The sequence below is a fragment of the Oryx dammah genome, unplaced genomic scaffold (assembly GCF_014754425.2).
Source record: "Oryx dammah isolate SB20612 unplaced genomic scaffold, SCBI_Odam_1.1 HiC_scaffold_26, whole genome shotgun sequence".
Classification (NCBI taxonomy): Eukaryota; Metazoa; Chordata; class Mammalia; order Artiodactyla; family Bovidae; genus Oryx; species Oryx dammah.
The window spans coordinates 84,662,095-84,678,983 of NW_024070210.1; the positions used below are offsets into that span (position 1 = coordinate 84,662,095).

Sequence of the window (16,889 nt, forward strand, 5' to 3'; positions counted from 1 at the left end):
AAAATTCATCAAAGTCAGTGTACTTCCTTGCTATATCTTTGTATTTAAAATGTCTCCAGTAGATTCTCTGTGGAATTTTCATTTAGAGACTAGAACAGGTGGCCCACGGAGGTTGCACTTGAGAGGTCACAGCGTAGGTGTAGAGGGACTTGGAGAGTGTGGGCAGAGCCTTTTCTCCATAAAAATGTACTGCGTTGGTATTAAGACAAATATAATCCAGACTGGATTCGCTGTTTTATATTCACTATTATTCTATTCATTTTTTCTTTTGATATTAGAAGAAATTAATATTAAAGCACTTGTGTGGGTTCCTAAAAAGCACGGTGAGCCTTAGGCACTGTGGCTACTGGATAAGTTGGCTGTGGTAGGGGCCCTGGTCAAGGGTAAGCAGGAAAGTCTGGATGAGCCTGGGTGTAGGAGACGGGGCTTTACTTTCATCTTCACGGAAGTTGCCAGTGTGACAGCTCCCAGCCCAGCCTTCTTGCAGCTGCTCTGTTTTTCTCAAGGCTTGGTTTCCATTCACTTATCTCCACAGTGAATGTTTCATCTGTCTCCCTGGATTTCTGTTCTTGCAACCTTAAGAGCCCAACTAAACAATTCTAAGGCCCTCTCCCCACTCTCATGAAGCAATCCATGTCATGGTTGTCCTGCCCCAGTTGAATTGTCAGTGCGGAGGAAAGCCAGTGACCACGTGGTCTCTTCCTTGACTCAGCTGTGTGTTCCTGCGCTGAGACTGTCTCTTTCTCTTTAGACCCTCTTGAGTACTTGAGTACCTCCTGCCTGCCAGCCCCTGGGGCATAGACCCTCAGGCACAGCATTAAACAAGTCATAGACCTGACCTCAAGCAGCTTATTCAGGGCCAGCTGAGGGCAGTTTTTCTCAGCCTCAGGACTATTGACATCTGGGCTGGATAATTCTTTGTTGTGGGTGGCCATCCCATGTGTTGTAGGATGTTCAGTAAACTCCTAGCCTCTACGCACTAGATGCCTCCCCCAAACTTTGGCCATGAAAATATCTACCACCAGGTTCCTTGGTCCATGGGATTCTCCAGGCAAGAATACTGGAGTGGATTGCTATGCTGTCCTCCAGGGGATCTTCCCAACCGAGGAATCAAACTAGTATCTCTTAGGTCTCCTGCATTGGCAGGCAGGTTCTTTACCACTAGCGCCACCTGGAAAGCCCCAAATATCTCCCGACAATGCCAAATGTCCCCTAGGGGGCAGACATTGCCCTACTGAGAACCACTGGTTTAGAGAATGGGTGTTGACAACTGAGTCAAAGGGCTCAGGCATTACAATATAGCTCATCATGTGTCCCTTCAGAATGCCCACAGGAGCTGGAGGGAAGAGGGATGCAGTTCAGGCTGTCAGAGATGCTTCATGGCTGAAGTGCGGCTTTACTTTGGATCTTGGAGCTGAGCAGAGCCTTGGAAGAACTGTCACAGCACAGAGGAGAACTGAGATAACTCTTATCATGTAAAATTGAGAAATGCTAATGCTCCAGTAGGAACAATGGGGGTTAGATAATGGGTAGATCTCATTATCAACTGGGGGTAAAGGCCTGTATAAATACTTAGGAAATCCTAAGATAATGCCAGGTTTAGTTACTGTTTAGTTGCCAACTCGTGTCTAACTCTTTGTAACCCCCATGGACTGTAGCCCACCAGGCTCCTCTGTCCATGGGATTTCCCAGGCAAGAATACTGGAGTGGGTTGTCATTTTCTTCTCCAGGGAATCTTCCCCACCCAGGGATCAAACCAGTGTCTCCTGGTGTCTCCTCCTGGGCAGGAGCCCAATACGTTTGGTCACCCATGAGTTAAATCTAGTTTAAACATGTGTTCTGTTTGGTTCATCTAGTAAAAAATTAAGGTTTTTTTCCTTTTTTAAAAAGTTATTTTTTGGCTGTGCTGGATCTCTGTCGCTGAGTGTGGGCTTTCTCTAGTTGCAGCCGGTGGGGGCTACTCTCTGGTTGTGTGTGGGGGCTTCTCTTGCTGTGGAGCGTGGACTCTATTTGCATGGCCTTCAGTGGCTGTGGCACACAGGCTTAGTTGCCCTGAGGCATGTGGAATCTTCCAGGTCCCAGGAATTGAACCCATGTCCCTTGCACTGGCATGTGGATTCCCAACCACTGGACCACCAGAGAAGCCCCCAGCAAAACACTCTTAAAAAGGATGTGGTCACTCCATTTATAACAAGGTATACCTGATGTAACTAACAGCTTACAATTTAGTTTACATTTTGACAGGAATCACAGTTTAGCCCAAGTCTCTGATTTCAAGGGTAGCTTGCTGGGGGTGAGAGAAGGGTGGGAGATAACTTTGGGGAGGTGTCTGTGAGGTGGGGCTTAGGGGAATGGGCAAGGGGTCCTGGCCTTAAACTCCTTTTCCTAAACTGAGAATTGCAATTATTCTTTGAACCACAAGACAGCCGGGGCATTTCTTCTGGGTGGTTCCAGCGTGGGGAGAGAGTCTCCTTCCCACTGAAAAGACAGCAGCTGTGTGTGGTTTCCCTGACTTCTTTGGGTTTTCTGTTAACCTTATTTCTCTGTAGCTTTTGCCCTCAGGATCTGCTGGGCCCACCAGGCCTGGGCTTTCTGAATTTCCCAACGCGGTGGGCAGGCTGCACTGCGTGTGTGTTTGTGTGTACACGCTCACACACATGGGTCTGGGGCTCACTGTGACCCTGACCCATCTCCCAGAGAATTCAGTGCTGAGGACTCTGGGGAACTGGTTTGTTTTAGGGGATGGAGTAAATGAGAAGCTGCAGGGAGGCCTGCATTCTGCCGTTAAAGGGGATACCCACTCCACTGGTCCCCTAGGACCACCCTAAGGATAAACTAAATGAATGGAAAGATGCTAAAAAGTTAAATGTAGCAAATTGCTTTAGAATTTCATTAATGCGAATTCTGATTTGGAATTTGTAATATTTTAAATTATTTTGTTTTCATAGCAGACAATACAATACGTGTGCCTCCTGAATCTATTACCTCACTGATTATAGAGGGCAGGGACACATTCTCACTCATCACTGTCTCCCCAGCAGCTGGCAGTGCCTGGTAACTGGCTGCTATGAATCCTTTCAGATGTCTCCTGTGCATTTTCATATGTGTGTGTGCACATGCACACACAAACACACTCTACTTAGATCTTACTCTGTAGCATATAGAGTTTTGAAAGTCCATTATGGAAGACAGTAAACAGCAGGAGAGTGTTGGAGAGGCTTGGAAGGGCTGCAATGCTGTCATCTAAAATCTAATGTAAATAGTCCAGGGATGCAAAATAAGCAGGGCACATATCAAGGAGACCTGATCGCTGAAGAAACCTCCTTTTTCTGGGCTCTTCTAATCATTTAGTAGAGCAAGTATCCATTACAGCAGTTCTGATAGCATCCACAGATGAAATGGGCTCATTTCCCCATCTTGGGCCAACTCTGGGGCCGTGACCTGCATCCCTAGTCGAGCCCCCTGGGGTGGAGTCAGGAGATAGTGGATCATGGCTATTGCCTGGGGGTGATGGTTTGGACCATGGAACCTGGGGGCAGACGTACCACAGCGTTAAATTACTGAGTGACTTCTGGCAAATTGTTTGACTTCTGCGAGTGCGTTTTTTCATCTGTGAAGCTCACATAGTACTTCCTCCTGAGACTGACAAAAGACTTAAAAGGCGCGCACATGGAGTCTTTTTGCCTGAGCCCACGACTGCTTGGCTCTGATGTGGGGAGGGGGAGGCCACGCACAGCCCATCGGAGGAAGAGCACCTCCAGCTGTGGCTCAGGGCAGGCACAGCATCTTCTTGCCTTTGCTGCCCTGAGACTGGGAACACGTGAAAAGAGCTGCATGGCCTTGAGAGAGCTGCTTAAGCAGTGTTCTGTTTTCTCATCCACCATCCGAGTTAGGCTGGGCTGTACACGAGGCTGAGTTTGGGGGACAACAGTGGTACTTATTCCCGAGCAAAAATGATCTAGAAACACCAATCCAGAACCATGGTTTGCTGTACCCTGACGCTCAGAGCTCTGAATATTTACTCTAGCTGATAAGCTACCTGGGTAACACCTTCTGGTGGGTGTTTCCAGATGGAGGCAGTATCTCTTTTTGTGCGCACAAGAGTGGAGATGATGCGCTCTTCTCCTGATTACCTTGCCACACCATCGATGGAATTTGGGAATGAGTTTGGGGCCTCCCACCCTATATTCCATTGAATTGCCGAGATTTCACTTCACCGGTATTAAAAATGCAAAGGCAGAATAACAGGCATTAAATTAAGATCAGGCACTTTTGCCAAAGACCCCTCCACCCCCACCGGATCTCAGGAACTTTGAGTAAAGAATCCACCTTCAATGCAAGAGACACAGGAGACCCAGGTTTGATCCTTGGGTCGGGAAGATCCTCTAGAGGAGGAAATGGCAACCCACTCCAGTATTCTTGCCTGGAGAATTCCATGGACAGAGGAGCTTGGTGGGCTACAGCCCGTGGAGTTGCAGAGTCGGTCGGACACAACTGAGCAACTAAGCACACTAGTCCCACCCAAAATTAACACTACTAGATTTTCTAAACTGAAACGGAGCAGTCATTCTTACCTCCGGGTGCCGATAAGAACAGAGCAAAATCCCAGGAAGGCACTGGCTCTTCCAGGTGCTCGGCTTAGAGGCAATGTGTGTGGGGTTGCCTGATAATATCCTACCTGAACTGTGTGTTTACCCAGTTTGTGGGTTGCTCTATTTCTGATCCTTCACAGGACTTTTTTCTTCTTTTGCTGTTTTCTTGGCTACAGCTCCTCCTTGATGGTTTACTTTGCAGTCCTGTCATTTCACAAAATCCTACTCCTGAAAAAGGATTAGCAAAATTACACAGTGTGGCTGCTACTTAACATTCAGGAAACGCAGCATCCACACACAAGTTACCAATCATACTTACCAGATGGTAACTGTATCTTTTCCACCAGAAAGTGAGCAGCAAATACTGAAACTCATCACTAGTACATTTAAATTCACACCCATTTTTGATTTGACATCCTTAATAAGCTGGTATAATGGAAGCCAGTATTTTATCCCTATATTGTTCACTATTTGTAATAGCTACAATAATGCAGACTTGATATTTTTTAAATTGTCATGAAAAAAATCTCACCATAACCTACAATTTTGATATATTCTGCATCTGAATATACTTTTTGCAACACTTCAGAGTTCTATATTCAGAATGGGCTAATAGAAATAGCACATGGCAGGAAGGATAAAAACCTAGCAGCTGATGATGGTGTCCATATATTTTTCTAGCACCACTGCTTAAGTTTAGTGATTACTTTTTGGTAGTTTATTTAAAAAACTTTAAGATCAACCAGTTCTCTCTTACTGGACTATATTATGAAGCAGCTGATGCCCAGGGGTGGAGTAAGTTCCTGACATGATAACAGCAGAGCCAGAGAGCCCTGTTTTCTGAGTCTCAGGTCTAGATTTCAGCTCATTGAACATGCCCTAAAGATCTCTTGAGTTTTGGCCTTAGCTGGGGTCAACAAATTAAATGGCAACTCTGGCTAGTTCGGTTTTAGCGCACTTAATGAGTAAAGTGGTTGCTAATGGGCTGAATTGTGTCCCAATTCCATGGTGAAGTCCTAACCACTAGGACCTCAGATTGTGACTGTATTTGGAGAGAGGACCTTTCAAGAGGTGGTGATGGTTTTGTCGCTAAGTCCTGTCCAACTCTTGTAACCCCATGGACTGTAGCCTGCCAGGCTCCTCTGTCCATGGGATTCTCCTGGCAAGAATACTGGAGTGGGTTGCCATTTCCCTCTCCAGCAGATCTTCCTGACCCAGGGATTGAACCCATGTCTCCTGCATTGCAGGCAGATTCTTTACCAATTGAGCTTTGAGGGAAGCCTCTTACAGAGGTAGCTAAGGTAAAATGAGGTTTGTGAATTAATGGGCCCCGATTTAGTATGACAGGTTAGAACACAGGTACTACCACGTGAGGACACAGCAAGAAGGTGGCCATCTGCATGCCAAGGGAAGAGGCCTCAGAAGAAACCACCCCTGATGACATCTGGATTTTGGACTTACAGCCTCCAGAACTGCAAAGAAGTAAACCCCCACTATTTAAGCCACACATTTCTGTGGCATTTTAAAAAATGGCAGCCCGAGCAAATACAGTGGTCCAGACCAAAGGAAAATGCAGAACTCACATTCTGTTTTTGTTTGTAATAGAAACACTATGTTGTTAAGAAGGATTCATTTATCTTAAGGATACAGTGGTAGCTTATGGAACCAGAGCAGAAGCCAGCAGGCCTCAGAAGTGCACTGGGTCCAGGGCCTGGAGCGTGGCCAAGATTCTGTTCTCATCTCTGCTTTTCATCGTGTATCTGCTTCAGTTTTTTCAATTCATCCCAATTTCCAGTTCCTGGGAAGAGATTGACTGGCCCAGATTGAGTGAGGGACTCACCCTGTCTACAGTCATGCCAGAAGAGGCAGAATTACAGGCACACAGTGGCCATCAGAGCCCTCTGGAGACAGAGGAAGCATTCTCAGGAAAGCAGAGCTCACCAGACCATGAAATAGGTTCTCTGTAGCATGGAGGGTCTGACCCACCTCAAGGGCTATAGGGAGGCTAATATGTGATGCTCAGTATGCTGAAGTGGAACGGTTGATGTATTAACAGTTTGGCTACAAATAGCAAAATTAAGGCAAGAGCAGCCTGAGACCTCATTCAGACCAAGGACTGCTTGCATCCTGATGGCTGTTTGCCAACTAAGGATGACAGAGAAGGAAGAAATGCCAACAATGCTGATTAGCAGCCTGTCAAAGGATACACACTCATCAGCTAGAAAAAGTTGACTGGTGATCAACTGGAATTCCAATATACAAATGGTGCAGAATATTTATAATCTAAAAAATAATGTGCAATGAAACATAACAGAAAGCCAGACTGGTCTCTGATTTCATACATACTTGGGAGCCTAAATCATTACTCTCTGAAAGGAAGAGGGGAAAAGATTAAGTAACGCTTTTTGTTCTGGAGAAGAGGGTAACATGGAAAATACAAGAACAAATTTTCAATTAAATCAGAATGAGTCAAAAATGATTACCAGCCTGAATTAGCATGGGAAAAGGAATCCTCACCACTGTCATGGCACCCTGCTTTCACTCACATTACCTCTTCTTCTTCCAGCTGGTACCCAGACCTAAAGCCCCTGCTTAGCTCCATCTCCTCTGTAACACCCTCCCTGACTGATTATATCATTTGGCATTTTATTTTTCTGAAACTCTTTGTGGATACTGTGTTCTCCACTGCCCCACCCAGGACTAAACCTCCTTAGGGTGAAAGCCCATATGATATTCCCCAATTTGTCTTTAAGGGTCTCATACACCTTTCACGAACATTTATTGTGTGACTAGTTGCCTCCAGCCGAACTGAAAATGGTCAGAAATCTGCTTGCTGGGCTCAAGTAATCTTAGAATAAACAGAGAAGAGAAACATCCAGGTATAGTCCTTTTAAGATAAAAACTTTATTTTACAATTATATAAAGCAGCTTTACATTAAGCACAAACAATCCATTTACTTTGTATAGAAACAAAATACCTTTCCATCTGCAAAAAATCAAGTTTTGCTGTATATAAAACTAACATGTGCACATTGTGCTTAAACTGCAAAGTCTGTACAGCTTTACAAAGGACTACCCTTCAGAAGGGCATCCAGTAAACACTTTATTGCATATTTAACATATGGTCTATAACCCACATGTACAGTGGAGAAACAAGAAAAACAATCACAAGGAGGATGAAAATAGCAGCTTTCTGTGAAACTTCTGCACACCTATAAAGAAAAAGGACTGCCACATCTGGAGAGTTGTGCTTGTGTGTCATTTCTTGTATTTGCTCACGTACACTGGATGGTTTTTGGATGAAGCCTTTATGTACAGTAACTCTGAAAGGGTCAAACTTGACCTTTATCTGGAAACTTTTGGCTGGTTTTATAACTGAAGTGGCAATAGATTTAATTAAACATCAAAGCTAACTCAAGATAAGTGTAAACAACTAATACCCATAATCTTGGAACAAGGAGAAATTTAAAGAATTAAAAAAAAAAAAAGGGCAAAATACCTTCCCCATTCTCTCTAATCTCAGACTAAACATTTTGCATGATTTAAAACCCTAGAAAACTCCCTATGTGTTTAGGAACAAAAATGATGGATGGTCCTAGGCAGTGTTTCCCCACATGTGTCCCTCAGATCATGTGGCTCAGAATTACCTGAATGCCTATTTTAAAAATGTAGACTACCATGCTTCACAGGCAGATTTACTGGATATCTAGAATCTGTATTTCAGTAAGCTCCCAGGTGATTCTGAGGCATTCTAAAGTTTGAGAACCACTGGTTTGTACTGCCAGGGATGCTACAGGTTCAACTCACCCTCTTTGAAAATCCTGGGATCTCAGGAAAAATCAAGTTGCTGTTGCAACATGGAAGGCAGTATGAGACCAACAGCAAAGAAATTGCAATGCCATTTCTAGACCAAAATGTCTTTCTACTTTCAGTGAGAAAAGACAGCCACATTGTTAAGGCACTGATATTTGTCACAGAAGCAGTACCATACTGTTTTCACTGATTCCCTCAATCTGAAGTAGCAGTATGCAAACAGAAGGCAGAAATCTGGACTGCTCTAAATAATAACAAATACGATGGAGTAAAAAGGATTTCCAGACTGGAAAAAGTTTATTTTTGAGCGGTGAAAATAAAATTAAAAAAGGAGTCTAGATATTCTTATTGAGACATCTACTGTATGAAGACTACAAAGGTCAACAGCTAGGGAGAAACCTAATACCCCACAACTGTTGTGGCAAAATTGACTTGTGGTCATATAAACTGGGAGTTTCAACTTCCTTTTCCGTGGCCAGTTTCCATGGGCTTCCCTGGTGGCTCAGATGGTAAAGACTCTGCCTGCAATGCAGGAGACCCAAGTTCGGTCCCTGGGTTGGGAAGTTCTCTTGGAGCAAGGGAATGGCTACTCACTCTAGTATTCTTGCCTCGAGCATTCCATGGACAGAGAAGCCTGGCAGGCTACAGTCCATGAGGTCACAAAGAGTTGGACACGACTTAGTGACTAAGAGTTTCATGTCAGCTGTAGGTCTTCGTTCCGGCTGCTGATACAACATAGACTTTGCACAAAGGCATGAATACATTTCCCCATTTCTGAGTGGTGTTGGTAGGCTGAGTCCAGTCAAGATACAGTGGGCAGGCAGGTGCCCACCTCGCTCTTGATGTGCATTTCATATAGGTCACACACACACTGCACTGTGTGTGTCAGACTCAGTCCTCTGAAAGTACCGGATCTCATATTTCCAATCTGTATAAGTTATTGTACTGATTTAATGTATTGTCATACACTAAAACAGAGACAGCAAAATCAACCTCCCTCACTTCTGACCTACTGCCTAAGTCCGAGAACAGACACTGCCCAGGGTATGAGGGCTATGATGCCTATTTATGTGAGGTATGTGGGATATAAAACCAAAATAAAGGTCTGATTACACATGTACAGCTAATATAGTAGCATCACTTTTATCCAAGAGCTGAAATAATTTAAAATTAAAAACTGCAAAGAAAAAACACCGATACAGAAAAGTTTGGAAAGCTTACACAAAAACTATGTATTCTGCGTACATCAATAGTTTGGAAAGCTATAGACCAAGAATGATCTAAGTAGGAAAAAAATCTGTTACAATCCTTATAATATCTGACCTAGTATTTTTCTTTAAAGGGGAAAAGAATCTAGAAAAGGCAGTGGTAGTGGGCTTATTAAAATTACTACCTCCTCACCAAATTTAGGTTTATAGTAAAATTTCCCAAATGTTCCCAAAATGTCCCCCCAAAATAGACAAAACTCTCGAGTGTAGTCTGAAATGAAATACAAAATTTGAGATAGTGGCAAAAAGAAACCACCACAATGGGGGTAGAGGAGGGGTATACTGATTATCAAATCTTTACTGATTGTAGATCGTTTCATAAAACAGATAACATTTTTGTTCTGGTTCATAATTTCTTGTGCAGTCAACAAGTTTCATTTTAGTTGTGCTTACATTATATAACTGTGAAGCCTGAACACTGGTTGTGTTTTTAATTTATACACTTCAAGCAAACCATAAATTCAAAATATTCTCCATATATAACAACTTGAACAAATGCTCATCCACCCCTAAGAAATTAATTTATAGAAAAGAAAGATCATTTTTAAAGTTGCACACAGTCCACTATTCAGGCTACAAGTACATATTTACTGTATTTTAGCACATTATTTTTTAAAGTCTGCTTTCAACATAAACATAAATAACCACATTTTAAAAGAGCCCCATACTAAGTTTTCAGACAAGTGCTGGACAGCTGGCCATTAAGAACTACTTACCATTGTCTTTCCCAAATCAAGAGAACTGGACTACCTGTGGAACTGAACAGGGTGATAAGCAAGGCCAAGTTAAATATCTTCATTCAGCCCACTGACTAAACACTTTTCTGCTCTAAATGCCACCGACATTCTAGACACTAAACCCATGGAATGCAATTATCTCAGAAGACTGGTTTTAAGGATCATTTATCACTTTGATGTAATCCACAAAAACCTAGTATACACCCTTTTAAAATGTGCCTATGCTCTGCTGACAGAGAGCCTCTAGTTTCTGTGTACAGCAGAGGCTGACGTAGGATTTTGGTTCGGAGCTCTAGTTGTGCTTTGCCCGGCTGCCTTTAAGGTAGCTCTTCCACCTCTTGACAAATTCTTTGAAGATTGGGGACTCATCAATGGTGCTAAGCAGCTGTAGTTGATTGATGTGGGTGGTGTGATAGTCCCAGCGGGCCAGGTTAGGGGCAATGCCAAGCATGAAGTGCCGGAGGTCGTAGATGGTTCCTGAGCCAGTGTCGTACAAGGGGAGCATGGCTTTAAGGGATTCCATGCCACGCTCATACAAGGACCTTGCTTCTTTCCCGAGTTTTTCCCCTGCAGTTTCTTTTAAGTCATACAGCCCAATTAAAGAATACATAAAGCCATTTAGAACAAAAGAGCTAGGTGTAGTTGGATATTCTTCATACCAGTCATGTTTATTCATAAACACAGCCTTGACTCCATGCTGCTCTGACAGAAACTTGTAAGGGGCTGTTGCCCTTAAAGCTGAACTGAGGAATATATGGTCTTTTGTTAAGAGATAGGCCCTGACTAATGTAGAAATGGCTTGCCCTTGGGCCATGGCGGAGTACCACCCTGGCTCTAAAGACTTGAAGCCTTCCCCTAACTTACGGGTCACCATAATTGGCCAGCCGCCTTTCTCATCCTGGTTCCTCACCAGCCAGTCACTGGCAGCGAAGAAGGCAGCCATGTGGGCTGTGGTAGAGATGGTAATGTTGTCAAGGAAGCCCTTCCCTTTTGCAATCAGCCTAACCACCTTCTTGGGCATTATTCTTGTTGGCTTGACAGCTTTTGTGTTGGAAAGACCCACTCCTTTCCTGAGGTCAGTGACCAGGTCCCTGGTAACTGTGCTCCATGATGTTCTGGGCCCGATGCCATAGTATATGTCTCTTTCTTTAAAAGCAATTAGCTGGGTATTTGAGACATAATGTACAGTGAAGAGCTGATTCTTTTCTGTCGTCTCCAGAACCACAGACACACTTCCATTTGTTAAGAACTTGAGGTCAAATGAAATAATAAAATCTTTTGTGTTCCCCAGTTGCAAGGATACACCTTCACTGGTTTCTGTAGGGGAAAAAATATAACAGAAAATACTGGTTAGGATAGAAGGTCTCTCTCTGTATTTAAAATTTACTTAAAATTCATCCTTGATGACCACTGACCATAAAAAATTAATACATCAATGTTTTATATGTTGGATTATTATTTTTTTAATTTTTATTTTTACTAAGTTAACCATAAACAAATGGCAGAATTGTTGAGTCCATGATGGCTTGTGAGCATCAGGACAAAGCTCTTTTACCTTTTGGCCTATCTAGTTTATATTAGCAGGGCTAATGGCCTTAGCAGATAGCTAAGGTACTGTGGTCAAACTGCCTTTTCTAGATCAAAATTGGTTGATCAATAATCAATGACTGTCTAATATACCTATTCTACAAAAAAGAAAAAAAAATAGCCTAAAGCTGGTTCAACACATAGTATTATAAGAAAGAGGCTAGAAGAAAAGAACAGTTAGACATGAATTGATGGAACAGGCAATTATGGAAGTTGTATGGAGAATGAGAACATCTTAGACTTAAACATCAAATGATGCTTTGAGTGACTTTTTGAAAACCAATTTCAAAATTTTTTTTTTTTGGCTATGCTGCATGCTTGTGGGATCGTAGTTCCCCCATCAGCAACTGAACCCAGCCCCTCCCAGTAGAAGCATGGAGTCCTAAACACTGGACTGCCAGGGAATTCCCTAAAAATTTTTTATTTAATTAATATTTGGTAAATATTTACTGTGTTCTAAGTGCTTTACACATTAATTCATTTAGCCATTATAACAATCACAAGAGTAGTGCTATTATTACTCTTTATGGATGGTAAACAGAGACAGAAAAGTTAAGTAACTTGTCTAAGGTACAAAGAGCTGAACCCAGGTTGTTTAGTCTGGCTTTAAGCACATGCTCTTAATCACCCATCGTTGTTGGAAATGATAGGTTTGTTTTCAGACATTCACTGGAATTGTGAATAAAACTTCTGGAAATTAAGCAATGGGCTCCTGTAGTCAACAAAAAGTGAGGAATATTGGGGGAGATGGAGGGGAAAGCATAGATTTTGGAGTTAAACAAACCTAATTTGAATTATTAACTCCACCACTTACTAGCTTTGAGATGTTCAACAAGATACATCTTTGAGCCTTGGTTTCTTCATGTGTTAAGTAGAGATAATATTACTTTGCAAGGAAACTGTGAGGATTAAAAAGAAAAAGGATAGTGGCTTGGAACATAATAAAAAACGATGATGATAATTCTGAAGCCAAAGGGTTCAGAGACTGAAAAAATGGTAAGAGCTGTTCTATTTGGCAAATAATCAAACAGGAAATTTCTCTTGCATATTTAGAGCAGTAAAAGAAACTGAGCATATTATAACCAAAGAGTAGCAGCAGCAGGAAGAAGAAGAAACGTTTTGTTGTTCAATTTCTTCTTCCTGCTGCTGCTACTGTTTGGTTATAATATGCTCAGTTTCTTTTACTGCTCTAAATAGAACAGAATTCAAGAGATGGTTCTAAAAAGCTTCTCAGCCCTTGAGGAGATCAAGATGAGGGCTGCTGTTTTCCACCCTAATCCAGACTACACTATTCATCAGTGTAAAAATAACCCCTCTAGATGCACCCAAAATCAAAAGTCCTTTTTAGTCTAAGCATTTCCTGCTACAAGCCGTAAGCTAAATATTCTTAAACATCTCCATGTACTTTCTCACCCAGCCAAGCCTGTTGTTTTACAATAGGCAAAGATGCTCTGTGTACTAGAATAAAAAAACTAAAGGTCACTCATTATTTGCACTGCATTAAACACTCATAAATCCATTACTTAAGGCCATCTAGAAGGAGTAGATTTGTATTGTGGCTTTCAAGGTCTGTGAATTACACAGCCATCAATAAAGGACAAGGAGAGAATACAGAAAAGGTCTTCTAACCTTTTCTCTCTTTTTATTTACCAACTGGCAAGGCTGGTGGGAGGAAGGATGAGTTCTGCTCTTGAAAACATTTCTCCACAGAAAACTAAGTCTGAGGTGCTAACTAAAATTATTCCATTGTCTAACTAATGAACTCATTAATTCTCATGGATATTGATTAGTAGAGAGAAATACATTACATCCCAATTAATGAGACTGTCTTAGTAAAACGGGAAATGTTGCATAAAGTTAATTTGATTTTATAAAAGATTTTATTAATGAAATGGCTTTATATGAAGTTTGAAATAATCTAGCACATTAGCAAAATTCCACATAGGAAGCAGGCCTGGTTGGTAATGCTATATTAGCTTGAACAAATAAAAAGCTATTGGTAAAAAATAGGCAAAGGAAAGGATGGCTCTCTCTAGAAAGAAAAATTTCTACTTTAATGCAAAATAGTTTGAAAATTAAAGGATGAATACTATGCTGAAATACTAAAGTGAGGAACTTCATTCCTGTGGGATATAGATCTCTGGAAGGAGAAAGCCCTCATGCAGTAACCTGGTTCTTGTGGCTTGGCTCTTCACACAGTAAATATTCCTTATATAACCTTGAACTTTTTAGCTGATCCTTTTTTAGATTTCATTTGGGTGACACTATTTGTGTCTTTATATATGTAATATCAAGGCATTTGCTAATGTGATTTTTACAACCATAAAAACCATTTTAAGGGAGTATCAGGTGCCATAAATCAACATAAAATTAGCAAAGACACATGAAGCAGGACTTACCTGGAGCAATGAACTGTTTAACATTGGTGAATCTTGACTTGTCAGCCACACTAGCCATAAAGCAGCCCTTGGGCACAGTCCAGTCACTGGGCTTGCTGTTTTTGTTCCTGTCTTCTGCTGTTTCATATACCTCTATATGAGGGGGTTTCTCAGTTAGATTCTTGCTGTAGTGACTTAACCCATACTGTGCAATCTGGATTGGGTAGAAATAGCCTTGAGGTCCCCACTGTGTAGATAAAGGTACACCTATAAAATAGAGAAACAAAATAAATAACTATCTCCAGACATTCATAATCCTATTCTGAATACCACTTTTCACTGTTTTACTTCACAGGGTTATCCAGCAATGTTAAAGCTTCCTTATTATACTGTTTTCATAATTACTAAAAATAGCACCAAATTAACCAGAAATGAAAACCAAAATTAAATGTTTATTCGTTCTCATTCATTATTTGTTGACAGATAACAATGCATTGTTGTAAATTATCTTTTAAGGGCTGATTTTTAATGAGTGCTACCCTTGCTCATAGCTATAAATGTCATTTTTCATAATTCTATTTCATCATTCAAGTTCTATACAATTTAAACACATATATTGATAGTTAACAATTACCTGTTTTATTCTAGAGTATTAAACCTGAACTTTTCTTAACATCTGTATTTAACAGTCAAGTTAATTATATATTCATCTTTTCCTCCAATATCAAGATTTGGTCTAGCAACTATATCATCAGATGGTTAAAGTATTTGCTTAAGAAGCCAGCTATGACTAGGCAACTTAAGTATAAACAATTTGTAATTCTTTCTCATAACCCTCATGTCAAAATGTAATTCCTGAGAATAAGGAGTACTTAAATGAATTAAGGTTGTATATTTAACCATGGATTTTTAAAAAAACACATTTATTTTTATTTATTTGGCTGTCCCAGGTCTTAGTTGCAGCATGTGGAATCTAGTTCCCCTACCAGGGATTGAACCCAGGCCCCATGCTTTGGAAGTGTAGAGTCTTAACCACTGGACCACAAGGGAAGTCCCTTAACCATAGATTTTTGATGAATTCATTAATGGATCACCTCTTGTAAAGTTCTAAGTAAAACTTTCAAATGTTTGGTATGAGTGTTTACTTTAGTAATTGCTTACATGGGAAATACAGTACCACACTGTACAGAATATTTTATTATTGCATCATGGTGTATGTGTTGAGATAAACTCCTATTTGGAGTCCTAAAATAAGTTAACAAGCAACAGGCGGGCACAGCAGAAACCAGGAACTTATAAAACCATATGCGTTTTGGTGTAGTTTCAAAATAGTTTAAGGAACTGGGGACCATATAGGGTAAGAAACCTAGGCTGCAGATAAGCTTTTTAACTTCAGTCTTCTTTCTCCAAGGGTAGATTTCTTTTTTCAAAGATTTCACTGAGTAAAAGGAAGGTTTATACTATCTTATTATATGTGTAATAACTATGATAATATGCAATTGGCCTAAGAAGTGATAGATCGATCAATGGAACAGAACAGTAGGCCAGAAACATACTCTAGTTTTAAAATATTTTAGTATAATGATAAAGACTGTATCATTGATCAGCAGGGGAAAGAAGATTCAATAAATGTTAGGGGGAAAAACTAAAATTAGACCTTGGCTTTGTACCATTTGCCAAAATATAAATCAGCTTAGAGGGACTAAAAAATTAAATATAAAAATACAAAACCATAAAACTATTAGAGAAAATAAAGATGAATAGCTGATCATGGCATAGCAAATGATTTTCTAACCATAAAAGAAGTAATTTAAACAAATTCCTTAGTAAATAGAACTAAAAATTTCTAAAACTAACAAATCATAAGTAAAATGAAAAGACAGTCAAATTAAAGAAAATATCTTTAACAAATATAACAAGTGCTACTACCCTTGCTATATATATATATATATAAAAGGTCTCACGATATATTTTTCCAAAAAGCAACACTAATCACAATGAAAAGAGAGGGGAAAGAAAATCAAGGCCATTCTATAACAGTTAAAAGGGTATGAAAAAGATACCTGACCTCACTAATTGCTACAGAAAGCAAATTATGAGATCCCTTTGTAAATGACAGATTAAAAAATAATCTTTCATGATGGCAGGAATGAGATGATGAGTATCCTTATACTCCGCTACCAGAAGCATGAATAGGGTCAACCTTCTTGGAAAATAGTTTCACAAAACTTACTATTTGGCAAGGTAATTTATTTCCTAGGGAAACAACTCTGAGAATACATTTAAAACAGTAAATGATTAACTATGACTATCTACACCATTATGTATAATGACAAAAAATATCTGACCTAACTATCCAACTAAAGAGCAAGGTCCCATACATTATTCCATACACTTTTATGGAATGTCCTGATTATGAGTATTAGTGTTTAAAATGCTCAATAAATATTCAATAACAAGAGGAAATAATCCTGTTGAGGGGGAAAAAATACAAAATCAACTACAGAGCATGAT

General features: G+C 40.5%; 1 protein-coding gene across 1 annotated transcript in view; it reads right to left on the reverse strand.

The window, feature by feature from the left end:
* Window positions 1-9,940: 9,940 nt before the first annotated feature.
* LOC120852503 (D-glucuronyl C5-epimerase-like) overlaps window positions 9,941-16,889 on the reverse strand; it is a 111,669-nt gene continuing 104,720 nt past the window's right edge. The window contains exons 3-4 of the mRNA XM_040225778.1: window positions 14,397-14,642; window positions 9,941-11,727 (exon numbers count right to left, since the gene is read on the reverse strand). Coding sequence (XP_040081712.1) covers window positions 10,703-11,727; window positions 14,397-14,642 — 1,271 coding nt within the window. The 3' untranslated portion in view covers window positions 9,941-10,702. The remainder of the gene's footprint in view (window positions 11,728-14,396; window positions 14,643-16,889) is intronic.